General features: G+C 46.1%; 1 protein-coding gene across 6 annotated transcripts in view; it reads right to left on the reverse strand.

The window, feature by feature from the left end:
• Window positions 1–4,633: 4,633 nt before the first annotated feature.
• Window positions 4,634–16,625, reverse strand: part of MEIS1 (Meis homeobox 1) — a 203,214-nt gene continuing 191,222 nt past the window's right edge. For 4 of the 6 annotated variants that reach the window (XM_085054295.1, XM_085054294.1, XM_085054293.1 and 1 more), the window contains 3 exons: window positions 10,279–10,337; window positions 8,987–9,076; window positions 4,634–6,196 (listed from right to left, as the gene is read on the reverse strand). In XM_085054295.1, coding sequence (XP_084910421.1) covers window positions 5,913–6,196; window positions 8,987–9,076; window positions 10,279–10,337 — 433 coding nt within the window. In that variant the 3' untranslated portion in view covers window positions 4,634–5,912. Of the gene's footprint in view, window positions 6,197–8,624; window positions 8,721–8,986; window positions 9,077–10,278; window positions 10,338–16,625 lie in introns of all 6 variants that reach the window. The other 2 variants (XM_085054298.1, XM_085054297.1) reach the window with 1 other exon arrangement.

The raw sequence follows: 16,625 nt of genomic DNA on the forward strand, positions 1-16,625 counted from the left end.
TCTGAAACGAGACTAATTTTTCACTATTTTAACCGTGGGCTATGGCACTAAATATTTTTTTTTAAGTATGGAACTCCAGATTGCAAACTATCAGACCAGAAAAAGGGGGGAAATAGCTAAGTTGGATTAGTTCACATTTGAAATTTCAAGTGCAATGTCTTCGCAGTGCCGACCGCTTCACTTTCCAATTGAAATCCTTATAAAGTTTATTTGGAATCATGAATGTTTATGTAAAAGCAGACAACCGGCGTTTCTTTACAAGACTAACGGTAGCGCCGAACCTCATTCCTGGAGTAAATATAAGGGAAAAAATACGTGTGTGTCTCTGTGTGTGTGTGTGTGTGTACATGTTCTTTCCCCTATATATACACATATAGGGGAAAGAACAATAACACTTGGACTACATTACCTCCAAATTAAAGCGCTGCTAAATTTCCAGGGGAAGATTAAAGAGGGGAAAACATGGGGAGAGAGCTGATCAGTGCGATGAAGGACAAGCAGGAGAGGATTTGCTCTCCCCCCTCGGTTTAGCGCGGAGTCTAAAGGAAGGCTCCGGGACTGCCTAGGATGGCTGTGGCAAATTCAGCATCCTTCTGTTCTGGCTCACACGGGCTCGGCTTTGGTAGCCCCAAGTCCCGGGTTGTGGGGTGCAGTGGCTCGTCCTCTGGGAAAATGGCTGGAAAATAATTCTTTTAACTTTTGGGCTCAGTGGATGGAGTTCACTTTGTGCGGCGAGGAGGGGGGGAAAGGAGTTACACTTTACTTCGTTGGTAATCTTTACAGAGCCGAGGGAGAGAGAAGGGAGAGGAGGAAAATCCCCCTTGGGCTGCTCGGGTTTGGGGGTTTTCAGCAGCGCTGCCCTCTCTATAGAGCGCCCGGGGAAAAGGAAGCGGCACAAAACCCAACTAAATGCGGGAAACTAGCCGCGTTTCTGCAACCTTCTCCTGCTGGCCGAGGGGGCCCATTCCCGTCCCGTTCCCCTCCCCAGCTCCCCCGGTGCTCCCGGCAGCTCTCCCCGCCGCCGGACCTTTCCCCGGGCCGGCCGCCACTCCGCGCCGCGGAGCCCCGCGCATCCCCCGCGGCCGAGGGGATGCTGCGGGAAAGGAGCCCCCGAGCAGCCCCACCGCAGCACCCCTGCACCCCCTTCTCCAGGCAGGTACACGCCAAACGCTTCGGGATTTGCGGGTGGAATTCACCTAGTGGTTATTTTCCCAGCCAAATCCCATTAAACCCACTCTAATTTTTTCCCCTTGCTGGAGCCCTATTTTCTTTTCCCGCTTCGTCTCCCCAGACTGGGGTGTCCCAGCAGGACGGCCCCGCCGGGAACTGCCCTGGCCCTGCTCGCCGGCTGCCGGGACCGCGCTCCGGGAGGTGCCCGGGACTTGTCTGCCAGGCGGGGAGCGGGCCGGGGGGCTCCGGGCAGGGAGGGTCCGGGGGGGCCCCGCCGCCTCCCGCAGCCCCTGACCCCGGCATGCACGGCGCGGCTCCATTGATCATCCCGGCCCGCCACCCCCTCCCTTTATGAGATAATGCAATTACAAACATCAATAAGGAGCTGCGAGGGGAATCATTATGCGGTGACAGTGATAAATGACGGTGCAGAAATAGCATGCTTTTTTTTTTTTTTTTTTTTTTTCCCTAACAATCCAGGGGCTTTGGGGGCTGAGCACAGTCACCAAGGTAACAGATGACATCCAAAATGGCACCAAAGGAAAAAAATGAACAGTCTTTCTTTCGCCTTTCACTCTTTTCGCCCTGCTCTTCCAAAAGAGTTAGTTGGGGCTTTGGAAGCAGCTGCCACACAGGCATGCGGGTATTTCCACACGCATTAAAGGGACGGGGAAGGTTTGCTGGCTGTCACACACAAAGCACCAGCCCGACCCGGAGCTGAGCAGCCACCTCCAGGAGGCACCGGGAGCTCCCACGCCAGGCGCGATGCTCTCCGCGCCGCGCACAGCTCGTCCCTGCCTGCGCCCGCGGGAAAAGTCCCTTGGCTTTTATATAGAAATATATACATGTGTTATCATCGCGGGCGGCGGAGCAAGGTCAGGGGAGGGGATAAATGCTCTTCTGTTCTCCACGCAGGTTCAGCGAGGCCCCGGGAAAGGGAACTTTTCGCGCAACAGCGCCGGGGGTGGAAATATCCACTGCGCGGCCGAAAAGCGCCGCTTCTGAGCCCAAAAAAGTACCTGTGGCCGCGGGTGGCACGGCCGAGCCGACAGGGCAGCCAGCCAGCCCGCCAGTCCTTCTGCCTGGAGCGGGACTCGGTGCGCCCCGCTCAGCTCGGCTGGAATTTGCTGTCCCCCCAAAAACCCCGTGGGGTGCGGCTGCCCAGCCCAGAGGCAGGGCAAGCCCCGCGCAGCGGTGCGCTGGAATACCGCGCTGAGCAGCCTGGCGCCTCGCCCGCCTCTGGGAAGGGCTGGGAGGGCAAAGCGCTGCGCTCGCCTTGCGCGGCACCGGGCGCACCTCGCTCCGCGGGGCACTGCGCCCGGGAGAGGCACGGAAAGAAAAGGGGGAAGCGGGAAATCGGAGCCAATTTAAAAAAATTTAAAAAACCCCAATAAAAAAAAAAAAAAAAAAAAAAACCAAACCAAAACCAACAAAACAGAGCCTCGCCGAAGGCCGCGCAAACTTCGGTCCGGCAGCGCTCAAGGTGCGCGGCGCTCCGCGGAGCCCCCGCATTGCCCCCCCGCGTCACTCTCCCGAGCCCCCAAGAGATGGCAGTCGAAGACGGCTTTCCTCCTCCTCCTCCTCCTCCTCCTCCTCCTCCTCCCTCCTCCTCCTGCTCCTGCTGCTCCTGGGCGGCGGGCAGCGGCAGGACAGCGGGGCTGCGCCACCCCCCCGCACAGCTCCCGCACTCCGCCCGCGCAGCCCCGCGCAGCCCCAGCGCCGGGCTGAGCAGCGCAGCACAGGAGCAGCCGGGCGGCTTTCCCCGGCCCCTCCGGGCCCCCCCGGTGCGGTCAAAGGAGGGTAGCTAGGAAACAGCGAGCGGCCCGAAAAGGCGGAATTTCCAACGTGTAAAATGTTCTTAACGGAGCCATTGAGAGAGTGCAATAAGGCGTGAGGGGGAACTAATCTCCCCATTTAAATGTTTGTGGCAATTTTATCTAAATGAATTTTAATGCTAAACGAGGGATAATTCCCTATTTGTAACCCGTTTACTTCTCTTTCCTGTGCCTCTGAAGCTGTCTAACATCATGCGATGAACAATAACAATAAAAATACTGTCGAGGCATATTCTTCATTTTGAATGTGTTATAATTACAGCTGATTAAATGTCTTGGGATGTAATCGTGGATTTAACTCGAAATGTGCCCCCCCTCCAAAAAAAAAGAAAAAGGTCCCATGGAGGAAGGTCTGTGCCCCACTTGGCTGTGGCTGCGAGAAGGGACGCGTGTGCCCTCGCCCGTGAGAGGGCGGTTTGTTTTTGTCTTTCAGGAAACCTTAAAAAAAAAAAAACCCAAAAAACCCCAAACACGTAAAAACAAAACAAACAAAACGAAACGAAACAAAACCTTAAAAAAAAAAAAAAGCAAAAAAAAAAAAAAAAAGCGAGCCCCGTTCATTCACGTTTTGGCAGAAAAGTGTCATTACTCCGGGCTCACAAAGGAGTCGGGATGTTCAGCCTCCTTGGCGGTGCGGCGGCCCTTTAAAAAAAGAGAGGAGAAAAGGAGGGAAATGGAAAAAAAAGGAAAAAAACCCTAAGAACTCAGTTAAAAAAAAAAAAAAGAAGGGGAAAAAGTCCCAATCATGGGGGGCGAGGACCCCCTTCGGTGGCTTGCTTCACTCAGCAAGGTGTGCACTGCCTGCCTGCAGCTCTGCCTGCAGCCCTGCCTGCCCAGCCCAGCCCGGGGTACCCCGGGGGACACGGGGAGCAGGAGCCCCCCGGGAATCTGCCCTGCAACACGCCCGGGACACCTCCCGCCGGGGGGCCGGCTGCCTTGGAAGGGGCAGGGTGGGGGCTGTTGCATTATTTCGCCTTAATTAAGATATTTGTGTCATTTGCCTAACCCCAGGAATCTCTGTTTTTCCTTCTGTAGCTGCGATTTGACTCCAAGCAAACGAGAAGGTCTCACAGCCTCGCAGGCTGGCTGGGGCTCTTTCCCCTGGCTGGCTGCAGTGCAGAAAGCACAAATGTGCTTCTGAGGAAATTGGTTAATGAGGGTCTGCACTGGCCTTGCTTGCAGAAGTCCAGCAGCACCTCATCCCCTTACAGATATGCATTGCCCAGGCAATGTTTTCCAAGCTTTATTTTCCTCCTTCCTCAGTATGCTCAATTCCAGAAAGAAACTCAGTAATTTGAACTGCGTATTAGAACTATAATTTGGGAGGGAGAGGGGGTAACACTATTTACAAATTTCTGTCCAATAATGCCCTACGATATCACATTTATTAACAGGCAACAGTTCCCATCCTGACAAGTTACAGTGCAAGTTCCAAGAAAATTTCTTTATGCAGTGTAGCATTACTTTTACATTCTTTAAATATGAAGCTGATATTTAAATAGCAAATGATAGGTAACATCTCCAGAGCCAGCTGAATTTTGTAGGTGCTTGGCTCTCCATCTGGGATAGAATGGCTACAAATACTGCATGGGGGCAGGGAACAAATTTTGCAAGCAGTGGAGTCACCATGACAAAAAATAATTTGTTTTTATTTTAGATTCAGATTTCATTACTGCACTCAAACTACTACAACTGGGCTTTGAGTTATTATACAATCCAAACTGTTTCAATCAGAAACTCTAAGACTCAGTGTGCAATGATTATTATTAATAATAATTAGCTCCTTGGTTTCTTGATAGAAAAAGGCTATCAACAAGCATTTGTTTAACCACAACAAAAGTATAATTAGCTTATCCCACTTAGTAAATCTGTATGCATGCCAACTCATACCAAACTGCTACTTTTACAAAAAATTGCAATAATACAGATCATTTTTCCAGTCCTTTTTGCACAAAATTTATTTACAATGTATACATAAATGCTCCATGATGGGACTATGGAAAAAAAAAAAATGCACACATGACCGATGTCTTGCCCAGAAAGAAAGTCAACATATTAAAAATAAATCTTCAGTCCATGTTTTGAGCTGCATAAAACAGGAAGTGATGTACAAGGTGGTGGTTGCTGCATGGGGACAAGGATGCTCTGATGTGACAATTAGGCTTCAAATACACTGCCTTTCCGTTTCCATGCTTCCTCCTACCAGTCTCCTTAAGACACTGCCTGCAACAGCTGATTAATCATTGTTGATGACTGCAGTTTTTCCCATCCTTCCCGATTTACATCTGTTCAGGCCAATTCAAATATGGTGAGTAAATGAATTAGACATGCAAATTCACGCCCCAGGCTAGAAAGAGAGAGAGGGAGAGAGACGGGGAGAAAGGGAGAGAAAGGGAAGAAAGACAGACAGAGAAGGAGAGAGGGGGGGAGAGAGAGTGCGCATGGCTGAAATCCTAGGATAGAAGAAAGATTCTTCTGCCTGACATAGTTATTTTAATGCTCTAAAAATCCTGCAAATAAGCCCTTTCTGTCATTTGCAGGATAAGTGTAAGGCTTCTTTTCCAATGTAAGGAGGCTTCTGGAGGAAGTGCAGAGCTATGGAAACAACACACATAGTGTGGAAAAATTTCACATTTTTTTTAAAAAATCTATAAGAAACAACGTAATATGGATAACAGTATAATAGCATTTTACAATATTTCACTCTTTGTTCTCTTAATGTCTTATATAGGTATTTAGCATGTCCCCAGAAGTTGACTTCAGTTGGTGTTTTCCTGCTTTTCAGGGTCCCTGTGAAGAATCGGAACGTCCCTTGGTCCAAAGTTGACGCCAAGAACTCCATAGTCATTGCAGAAAGGCAATGTTTGAAATCTACCATCGCTGCAGACAACGTGTATTTCCCTTAAGCTACTGAGCATGAATGTCCATCACTTGTCCGCTCACTGCTGGCTCGCCGGTATGAAGCATTGTGGGGCTTGATGCTGACATGGGCATTCCAGGGTGGGGTGGTCCTCCATGCATCATCATCGCTGGGTGGTGAGGGTGTCCAGGAATGTAGGTATGCATGGGGGGGCCATGACGCAGCTGAGCAGGATGGGGGGGCATCTGGGGCGGGGTATAGCTTGGCTGTCCCATGTTCATACCCATTGGACTACCCCGAGACACATAGTCCCCTGGCATACTTTGCAGCCCTGCAGAGGGAGAGAAAGAGGTGGTGGTGAGTGCTGGTGAGGCCAGGCTGGAGCCCGAGGTGGGATGAGGAATCACAGGCGCTGCCTCCATGGGATTGGGAGTCCATGTAGGGACCCACAACGATGGCAGCAGGAATGGCTCCCAGGTCGAGAAAAAAAACCCAAGAACATCCTCCCCCTTCCAAACACAGTTTTTGGAGATAAAGCAGCTTTCTGCTTTTATGGTTAGGAATGTGTGCAATGGAGATGTTTCTGGTCTGGAAGCGTGCCAGAGGCAGAGCCAGCCTGAAGGTGGCTGATGTCACACGGAGGGCTCTCAGGTGGGCTCCACTCCCCGTGGCTTTCCTCCAGCCACCTGCCTGCATCTCCCCACTGGTAAAAGCATGCTGGGAATACAAGGCAGGGAAATCTGTAGCAGCCAACGAGGGACTTGGGAGGAGCGATGGGTTAAATAGGTGTCAAGGTTTATCAACAGCTATTTATTTAGCTCTCCAGCCTGATCACTTGGAATCTGTCCCCAAGTATTTGTGCCATTCAAATAGATGCACTACAGCAGGGACATACACCACTGAACAAAGGCCTCATATGAAGCCGAAATTGATAGGATTACTAAGTACGATTGCTGAATCAAACCCACATTTTTAGACACGTTAACAATATATACATAATCAATAACAGTTATCAATTCTTTCTTTACCCCTCCGATCACCTCTGGCCGCAAAAAAAATCAGACGCTCAACCCAGTCAAACCTTTCAGTGGGTTTGGGAGAACAATAAGAAAAAAATTGGACCTAAAACAATAAAACCTCCTGCTTTCTGTGGGCCTCTGCCTTCTGCTTGGATTGCTGTAGCTGATGGGAACTGACAGGTGTATTGTTTCGGAGAGCTATAAGCTCCATAATCATCAAGGGTGAAAGGCATACGCTATTGCTAAGTAGGTTCAATTGGCTTTAGTTCTAAGTAAGAGCGCGCTGTGAATGCGCCGAACACCTTGGAATCAGGTCTCAAGGCTCTAGCAATGAATAGCTGCTTAATCTAGCCTAAAGGAACAGTTTTGAACTAATGAAAATTGCTTATAAAATATACTGTACTCACAGCTCTTTAATCAAAAAAGATGATAATATTTTTTGTAATAACCTATTAATTTAATTGGTCACGAAGCATAAAATACATCATTTAAATTTAATTGACCCAGAAACTAAGAAACAATATTTAAATTAACTAAGCTAGAAATTTTCATGATGAGGTAATAAGGCTATTGCATTCCCAAGCTCAGAGGAATGTTTTCACAGCTAATTGTTAAAACTTAGTTTTGACTTGGGCTCAGGGAAGACTACTACGAAATACACTTGCCCTGGGTAACTTCAAACCCTATGTTAATACAGGCTGGGGGCACAACAAAGATGCTGAAATAACTCTTTTAACTCCACAAAGAGAGCATGAGAAACAGAATCAGGCACCATTTAAACATGGTACCAAGTGTCTTGGTATTTCAAACCACTTTACTCTTTAAAAAAAAAAAAGAAAATACAAAAATTTGTATAATGTACTTTCCCCTAGAAGAAGACAAGAGGAGTAAAAAAAAAACTGGGACAGTTTTTCTAGGCTTTCTTTGCGAGGCCTGCCACTGAAGATTGCATTAATGATCTCTATTTTTGTATACTGAATAAGTCAAATCCATTTGTCACACTGCAAGTGATGGCATACTTAATTTGGATATAGTCAATTAGCCTGGGCTAAGCTCCATAGCCTGCTGCGCACACCTCTATTTTGTATTCTCTCTTTTTCCTTTGCCACACGTAATCCCATTATGACGGACAGACAAAGAGAAATAAACTTGAAAAAACCCCCCCCAAAAAAAAAAAAAATCAAAGTTTCATCCATCGCCTTCCAAAACGTAACTAAGTGAAGCTGCCTGTTTTCGCTTGGGGTTTTTTTTTCTCTACCCCACGAGAAGTCTCTGTTTGGCTTTTTTGGTGTCTTGCAGGTTAGCGGGAGAAATGTAACTCATGCATCAACTGCGGTTAGACAGATTTATGACACTTTGGGGACATGCTCTTTCCTCTCCCTGCGCTGCTGCAGACCGCTTACATTTTGCAAATCAGTCTGTTGCCAAGACGACGGGCTCCCCCACCTCCCTGGCTGCTCCTTGTTTTGTCATGTGCTCGGGGATGGATAATAGCATCAATGTATGGCGGCGTGGATGTACGGCGGCGTCGATGCGCGGCGCGCGCGCACGGGGGGTTTGGGAGCTCGGAAAGCTTGAGCCGAACCAGAGGGAGAGAAAACCCGAAGGAGCCCAGGCGTAGGATGGATGGATGGAAAGGAAGGAACAAGCATGAGGCTATGGGCAGGGAGAACATAGGGAAATGCAAGGAGACAAATATCCCTCGGACAAAGTGAGAACAAAGACCTCGTTTGTACTTACTTCCCCCTGGCTTTGCCATTGGTTACCTAGGTGAAGGTTACATGTAGTGCCACTGCCCCTCCATGCCCATATTCATGCCCATTCCACTCATAGGTCCTAGAGGGAGATAAAAATCCAAGAAGATGCCAGAAAATGAGCAAAGTCAACAGATAGTGCCAAAAGCCCCTTTCCAAAACACAGCACGGCGGAGGGTCCAGGACCGCTCGAGCAAGGAGATGCCTGGATTCCCTCGCTGGTGTGGAAGGCAGGCAGAAGACAGGTGAGGCAAGGCAGGCAGCTGGGAGAGCAGCAGAGGGCAGAGGTGTGTTTACCTGTGGTGACCAAGGCCACCCATAGGTGGGCCGTGTGTTCCCGGGGCTTACCTGGCGCTCGGATGCCCATGTGCTGCTGGCCGTCCATCACGAAGCCTCCCATGGGCTGCCCGTCGGGATTATAGGGTGTTCCTTGACTTACTGGAAAGGGGCAGAACATTTCTTTTTAGCAAGAGCTGACAGTCACCTCCTCTCACGGCACCAAGACACAACCCCCACCCCAACCCATGCTGGCTCTAAAAAGAGGGGAAAACATCTCCTACGTGAATTTAGTGGCTGGACTAGCAAGCATACTTCGTTTTGGCTTAATTTCCTTGCGCAAGTTGGGAAATGAAGTTAGCAAACTGAAATCTTGAGACATGAGGAGCCCCGGCTCCAGCTGCTGCCGCTGCTGACGTCAATGCAAAAACCTGTATAGGAGCCGGATTTTATGGCTGGAATAGTCACACTGAAATTGCAGTGTGTTAAATTACGCCCTTGTGCTTTCAAAGGGCAGGACCTGAACACGTCCACGCCAGATATTTACGTCTAATGACAAATAATCAAATGTACTTGAAGAGGAAGTGTGGCCCAAAGGCATCTTGGACAACGATGGATTTGGAGAGTTTGGCAGTGAGACTCGGAAAACAAAACCAACTGGGAGTAATGGGTAACCCTCGATGGTAAATACCCGCAGAGAGCTGCGAGCCAAGACCCCAGATAGAACCAGCATGTGAAAACTTAAGGTCTTTTTAAAAAAGTAGAAATAAATACCCCCAAAGTAAACAGCGAATGCTCAGCAATCCCAAAAGAAGAGCCAAGGGACAAAAAGACACTATACAAGTACCACTACCTGAACTGGAGGTTTTCACTGTACATTAAAAGCCGGCTTCAGAAGTAAGCTGGCTTGGGTTATTAAAGCACATAAAGCTCTACCTCATTGAATGTCTTTGAACTTTACTGAGTCCCACAAGTGATTCTGACCCCTTTGCCCTTTTGGCAGGTAATAAAGTTTACAGCAATTCCACACCAAGCCATGCACTAGGGAGTGGTCACAGGAGCAGAAAGAGCTTGGAAGGAAAACTCCAAACAACTCCTAAAAAAATATATAAGAATAATTGGGATCATGTACAGGGAGTCCGGTCACGGAGCGGATAATTTTAGTTTCTCTTTTTGCATTTTCAATGTCTTTTTTTTTCCAAAACGATTAGAGTCATAATGAAAGAAATCTGGTTGTATTTTAATTGTCAGTCACTCCCAGCATTCATTTCTCATTTATTTACCAGGTACTGGACCTCCTGGTGAATGGCTTGAGGATGGTTTTTGCCTGTGTGACTCAAATACAGTTAATTTTGGGGACTTGCCTGCTCGATTGGACTGGTCTATCATGGGCTGAACTATTCTTCTTCTAGCATTAATAAACCTGCAAGAAAAAAGAGGAAAGCAAATGGTTAGGGAAGGGATGTCTTCCACCCATCCCCAAGCCCTCTTGCCCTACTGTGGCGCTCTCCATCAGGCTGCACGGGGATGCAAATACTGCTAAACCTCTAACCCTGATGACCTTTGAGAGCACGAGCTTGGGGTTTCCAAGCTGATTTATGTTTGCCTGCTTTTTACCACAGTCAGACACTTCCATTTCATCTTTTCATGGGGGAATTAGCCGAGTTTTCAGGAAACAATGCCAGCAACGCTCTTCTCAATACAGAATGGGGCACCAAAAAAACAAAAACGTGTGAAGCCAGCGAGATGCTCGTGAGGGCATCTGCTACCTCCCCCCTCATTAGTGTCATTTCTGCCTTATGTCCTCTGACTTCTTTTTCCAATTTTTTTTTTCCTTTATCAAAACCTGCCCCTACCTCTTGCAAACCTAATTCCCTTTTAATGCCCACTATTAAGATAATGAACTGTGATGGCAGAACCCCATCAAATGAGGGAACGTCTGGACTTTTATCACCGCTAAGTCACACTGCTGGGGACTTCAGAGCCATGCATTCCTCCTAGCCATTTCTTGGTGGGCTTTTTCCCCCCTCCCTCTCTTTATGCAAAGTCTGAGGGGGTCAAGGCAAGGTCATAGCTTTACAGTAATTGAATTTATAATCCTGTTTTCTCCAGCTAGGCCTGACCATTTACAGCAAACATCTTGTTAAACTGTAATTACTGGACTACTGAAAATTCCCCCCCGAACAATGAAAAGCAGATCTTTGGAAATAATAAAAAAAGGAGGTACAGTCATCTTTAAAAATAGCTATCTGCAAACCCACTCCTTGTGTTTCTGTAGCTCTTCTCCTCAGTTAGTCTTGCAATGCTTATTTGGAAATATTCAAAATAATTTTGGGCAAAACAGAAGAAGGAGAGAGATCACAACTATCCTCATAGTGCTGAAATCAAGAGGCTGGAAACCATGTCTGGGATCCTGTCTGAGTGAAGTGCATTTGAAGAATCTCTCCCGAGGTTTCACTCAACAGAAAGTTTACTTAAAATCCATTCGTAAAAAATCTCCATCAAGATTTTATCACGGCAAAGCTGCACAACCAGACTTTGTGTTCTTTATGACAGAGAAAAAGAATAATAAAAAATATGTATGCCACAATATTTACTAGTAAAGGAAGAAGCATGAGTGTGGACTAAACCCCACTACACTTGTAAAATGGGATAGGGAAGTCCACAAAGGAACATTTGATGCTTGTTTTCATTGCCTTTGCTTGGGGTGGCTTAGCAGGAGCTCTCCCACCACAGAGATAAAGCCACCAGGATCTTTCCGCGGGAATCAGCTCTGCTCACCCGTTCCCCTACACCAAAGGGGAGAAGAATAGCAATCCACTGCCCCATGCTGTTTCTTTTGCCCTCATCAAAGAGCAGCACAGTGATTTCAGACTCCTCCTATCTCCCATTCCCCACTGACACCCATTACCCAAACTCCTGCAAAAATTAATCAAGATGTTGAGCCATTATCAAACCTGTCTTGAGGAAATGGGCTCCAAGGCACCAAACCCAGCTGCCAGTCTGGAAGCCTTACACCTGAACTAGGTCATGTTTTGTCAGCAACAGTATTGGATCAATTTTTCTACACATTTCCAATAAACACCCCCTCTTGACTCCAGCAAACAGTGTTGCAAATCAGTTTATCATTATCTTGTACAAACCATGAAAATTAGAATCATGTGAGCAGAAGGTTAGACTAATTCTCCTTTCTCATTATAAGCACAGGTGTAGCACAAACACCATGTGAAATAAGCAATTAAAAAAAACCTACTTTTTTTCCCCCATTAGCTGCCTTAGCTCCATGACCAATTAGAAAATTGTTTAATATCTGTAATCTGCATTTGCAGAAAGCAATTTTCACAGTAACTCTTCGAAGTAAAACAACAACACAAAATCCCAGTGCCCCAGCATTTCTTTTTGTGAGTCTGGCAAGGTTCTTGCTGTGTTTACTCCATCCTTCTCCCGGGGCAGGAGGAGAAGGGTTTTGGTAGCTGCGGGAGCAACTGGTCACCAAAACAGCTTTTACCCCAAATAAATGCTGAGCAACATTAGGCATGTAACACCTCAATTTCACAACCTTTTCTTGCTTCTCCACCAAACTACAAGCACTTTTAAAAGGATGGGGGAGGTGTCTCAAAATAATAAACTATACTATATATAGTATCATTTATATAATAATATATTAGAATAAACTATATATCTAGAGTTTACCAATAATTACCCACAAGATGTGTCTATGGAAAAACACAATCTCACCTGTTTGCCCCACACAATCATTTGGGATATCTGCTTTAAGAACACTTTACACACAGGTACTTAACAGTTATCTGCTTCCTACGCATTCATGTAAGTATTTTCTATAAGTAGCAATTCTGCCAAACAGCTCAGTGTTTGGATGTCTTTGGGGGGAATTCAGACACAAGAACATTTTCCTTCTGGGCAAAGTAATAAAATGACATTCTCGCTCCTCCCACTAGAAGTCAAACGGAGGTCAGCTCCCCATCCTTGTATCTGTTTAAATAAACTGGTCCAGCTGTTTGTTTCCAGGATGCCCTTTAACCTTCTGTCCCATCCTCCCTGCCTTTGTAACACAACGCTTTACTTTGCATTATAGTAGACTCCAAACCACTATGCATTTAAAAAAAAAAAAAAAGAAAAAGAAGGAGTATTCACTTTCAAGTTTCTTCCTGCATCCCAAACCTGGAATTCGTAAGAACCTATCCGATTAAAACAATTAACATAGCTTGTCTTGAGAGAGCACAATGCAGTGCTGTGATGTTTATAAATCACATTTGAGAACCCTTTGCAAGCAAAACTGCGAATTAGCTGTTGCTGCAGAAATATATGGGCATGGGGTTAATTTCTTCATACTCTCAGTTTTTTTCCTTGAGAGAAGGGCCAGGATCTTTTGATCACTCTTCGAATTTCCAAAGTGCTGGGCTGATTTAAACATCAGCAAAAACGATGGAACAGAAAGGCTAACAGGAAAAATCTTCCTTCCCCTTTTCTCAAATGCTCATATCCACCTATCTTAAGAGAAAGGGACCCTAAATTACCCTAATTTTTAAAAGTTCAGAGAAATCAGGACCTAAAAAAAGATATTTGCGTACTAACTGCTACTGAAAGGGAGTATTATCAAAATACAATTTGGCATAAGATTCAAGACAGATGTATAACCTTACTCATGTGAGTAAAGACCAAATCAGGATCAAAGGCTTACATAAAGTATTTTTCCCAACACCAGTGCTCTATACTGTGGTACTTTTGCTCTGATGAGGAAGGCTTTTTTTGTTTGGGTTTTTTGCCTCAATAGAGTAGGATCAATAGTGGCACATCAACATAATATCCTTCAGTGTACAAGTTAAACCCTGCAAAGTGATGCCTTGGACTGCTTTTTTTGGGTTTTTTTTTCCTTCCTCCCTTTTTTTGTTTTGTAAGGGGAAGGATCTAGCACGGAGAAAACATTTGAACAGTTGGGCAAACACAGAAGTTTGGAATATTTTTGATTTTTTTCAAGTTAACTTTTCCCTGTTCTTTTCAGACACATGGCACTTTCTGTCACATCCCAAAAAGCAAGAAAAACCAAGCACTTCCACCTGCATAACCCTAAAGAGGAGGAGTAAAACCCTCTTTTCTCCCATTTGCATTTTCCTAGGATGTTTTCTCTTAGGCTTCTCGCCTGGGGTCTGTCTGCAGAGGTCACTGGCAGACTCCCAGCTCGGTGCATCGCTGGTCCCACGGGTGAGCTGCAGCCCCAGCCCTGGGGATGCAGCAATCTGCCTCTGCACTCTGACCTTCAGCTTGGCCGCCCTTGCTGCCACGCACAAGTTTTGTTTCTTCTCAGCGAGAGGCTGCATGGCTGGTGATGACAAAAGACTTATTTTAGTTGGAAATTGGCTACAATAATAGCAGCCAGAGAGCAAGGATTTTCAGAGGGTCACCAAACCCTCCGAAAGGCACAGCTCGCTAAGGCTCAGGTTACAGCCCAAGTGACATTTTCCGCACAGATCTGTTCTTTCTCCTTTCCCCTTGTATTTCACTTCTGTTGAGTGAATAAAACAAGACCTTCCTCTGCTGTCACAGATTTCCAAAGTCACCTTTGCTCAAGAATCGACAGAGCGATTGTGGGGACTTCCAATTTGCAGCCTTTGAATGAAATTTTCCAGGACCAGCTGTCTGAAAGGAGATGCTGAGACTTTGCGGTCTATTGAATTTTTCTCTGCCCCCAGCCCTCTGAAATGAGGAGAGTTTCACACCATTACTGACTTCTGCTACTTGGAGTCACAGGCTGCTCCCTCTCAAAATTGTCCCGAAGCGCTGCACACCAGAAATCTGTGTCTCACTAGCAGTGCCAAGAAATTCCCAAAAATCTCCCTGGCCTCATTTTCTCCTTGAGCTCCTTCTAGCAAACCAGGCGTAAGAGGAATGAGAAAGCCCACAGTACCTACAAACCCCAGTGCTAAAAACTCTCATGCCCTTCTGAAAAAAACAGCATCTTTCTTGACAACAAACAAATCATCACTTTCATAACAGATGCCAAAGTAAACGTAGCACTTCAAACTGGCAAATAACTCACTTGTAAAACCAGTTGCACTCTTTTCTGCATACTGGGATCCTTCATTTATACAGCAGCGAAACAACATTCTCTATTCAGCACTTAATTCCTCAACGCTTAACAGGTTTATCTCTAATAAAACCAATTTAAATGGAAAGTGTGCTATAAACCAAGATTATTACACTTCAGTAACTGCTTTATTCCTTATTTTAACATACTTTCATTTTTTTCTCTGTGTTTGTTTTCCAGAGATTTTTAAAGGAGTCAGTTAAAGAAAAGGAAAAAAGGTAACACCACAGAAATTATTTTATCGAATACTTTCAAATGTTTTACAAACAGCCTTGAAAATAGCAAGCTGCCTTTGTAATTATGAACAGAAAAAATAACTGCAGACTTTCGAATGGTAATCACATCTCCCCATCCCTAAAATGAGAAGTAAATGTTAAAAGAGTGCTTACTGCTGTTATTAGAAAGTTCTGATCCTGAAGTCAGTTAGTGAGCTTAATGACCCGTAACTACCAGTCATTAGCAATCCATGCTCTCTGTACTCCCTTTATTTGTTAAAAAAAAAAAAAAAAATCCAAGACACTCAAGAAACTTTGTTCAATTTAAAGTCAAACCTTATGAAGTCATGTTTGGCAACTTTTCTTGGTTTCTCCTCCTCCTCCTCCAAACCAAAGACAGCTCAGGACTGCAATACATCATTTACAACACTAAATGGAGGTAGGGAGGGAAGAGAGTACACAGGCTGCTAACCGCCCACTGCAGACACGTAATATTGGAATACACTCCAAACACAGAGAGGCCATCCATCAGGAGCATCAGAAAGCTCTCCTGCAAGCTCTCCTCTTCCTCCCTCCTCTGCTGGCACAGCACCAGTGCCATGGACTGGATATAGGGCTGAGGGGTGGTGCAAGACAATATTGGAGAGTGAATTAAATAAAATACTATGCAAAAACTAGTGATGAAAAACCACTAATTAGCTGACAAATTTGATGTAAAGCACTAATGAAAGCCATGTGTGGCTCTGCAATTTAGTTTTAAAAATAGCTTCTGACTTCAAGCATTACTATGTGACCCCACCAATGGATTCATGTTGTGCATTCAGAAAAGTTGCTTTCAAGCAGGAGAGTGCTATCGAATCTCTCCCCAAGCCAAGTCTGCTAATGCAGAGAGCATATCGAGGGCAAAAATAGAAAGCAGAGAGATGAGATCAGGTATGTGCTCCTTGTAAAAGAGCTGGCTATGCCCTACATTTTGGCTGGCCCAGCACGCACCAGCTCTACCTTTGGCCACCTCCTCCTCTCCCCAGCCTTCAAGCCTGGGTGCCTTCCCCTCTCACTCCAGATCACCCTTTTTCTTCTCAAATCACTGCTAGACACATCCTGCCCCCAAATAAAAAGACAGTTTTACGGGGAGCACCATCCCACGACAGGATCACAGAATCCTAGAATGGTTTGAGTCGGAAGGTTCCTTGAGGATAATCTCATTCCAAACCCCCTGCCATGACCAGGGACATCTTCCACTAGATCGGGTTGCCCCAAGCCCCATCTAACCTGGCCTTGAACACTTCCAGGTATGGGGCATCCACAGCTTCCCTGGGCAACTGTAACAGTGCCTCACCCCCTTCACAGGGAAGAATTTCTTCCTAATATCTAATCTAATCCTACCCTC

The sequence above is a fragment of the Lichenostomus cassidix genome, chromosome 3 (genome assembly GCF_008360975.1).
Source record: "Lichenostomus cassidix isolate B80296 chromosome 3, HeHo_3.0, whole genome shotgun sequence".
Taxonomy (NCBI): Eukaryota; Metazoa; Chordata; class Aves; order Passeriformes; family Meliphagidae; genus Lichenostomus; species Lichenostomus cassidix.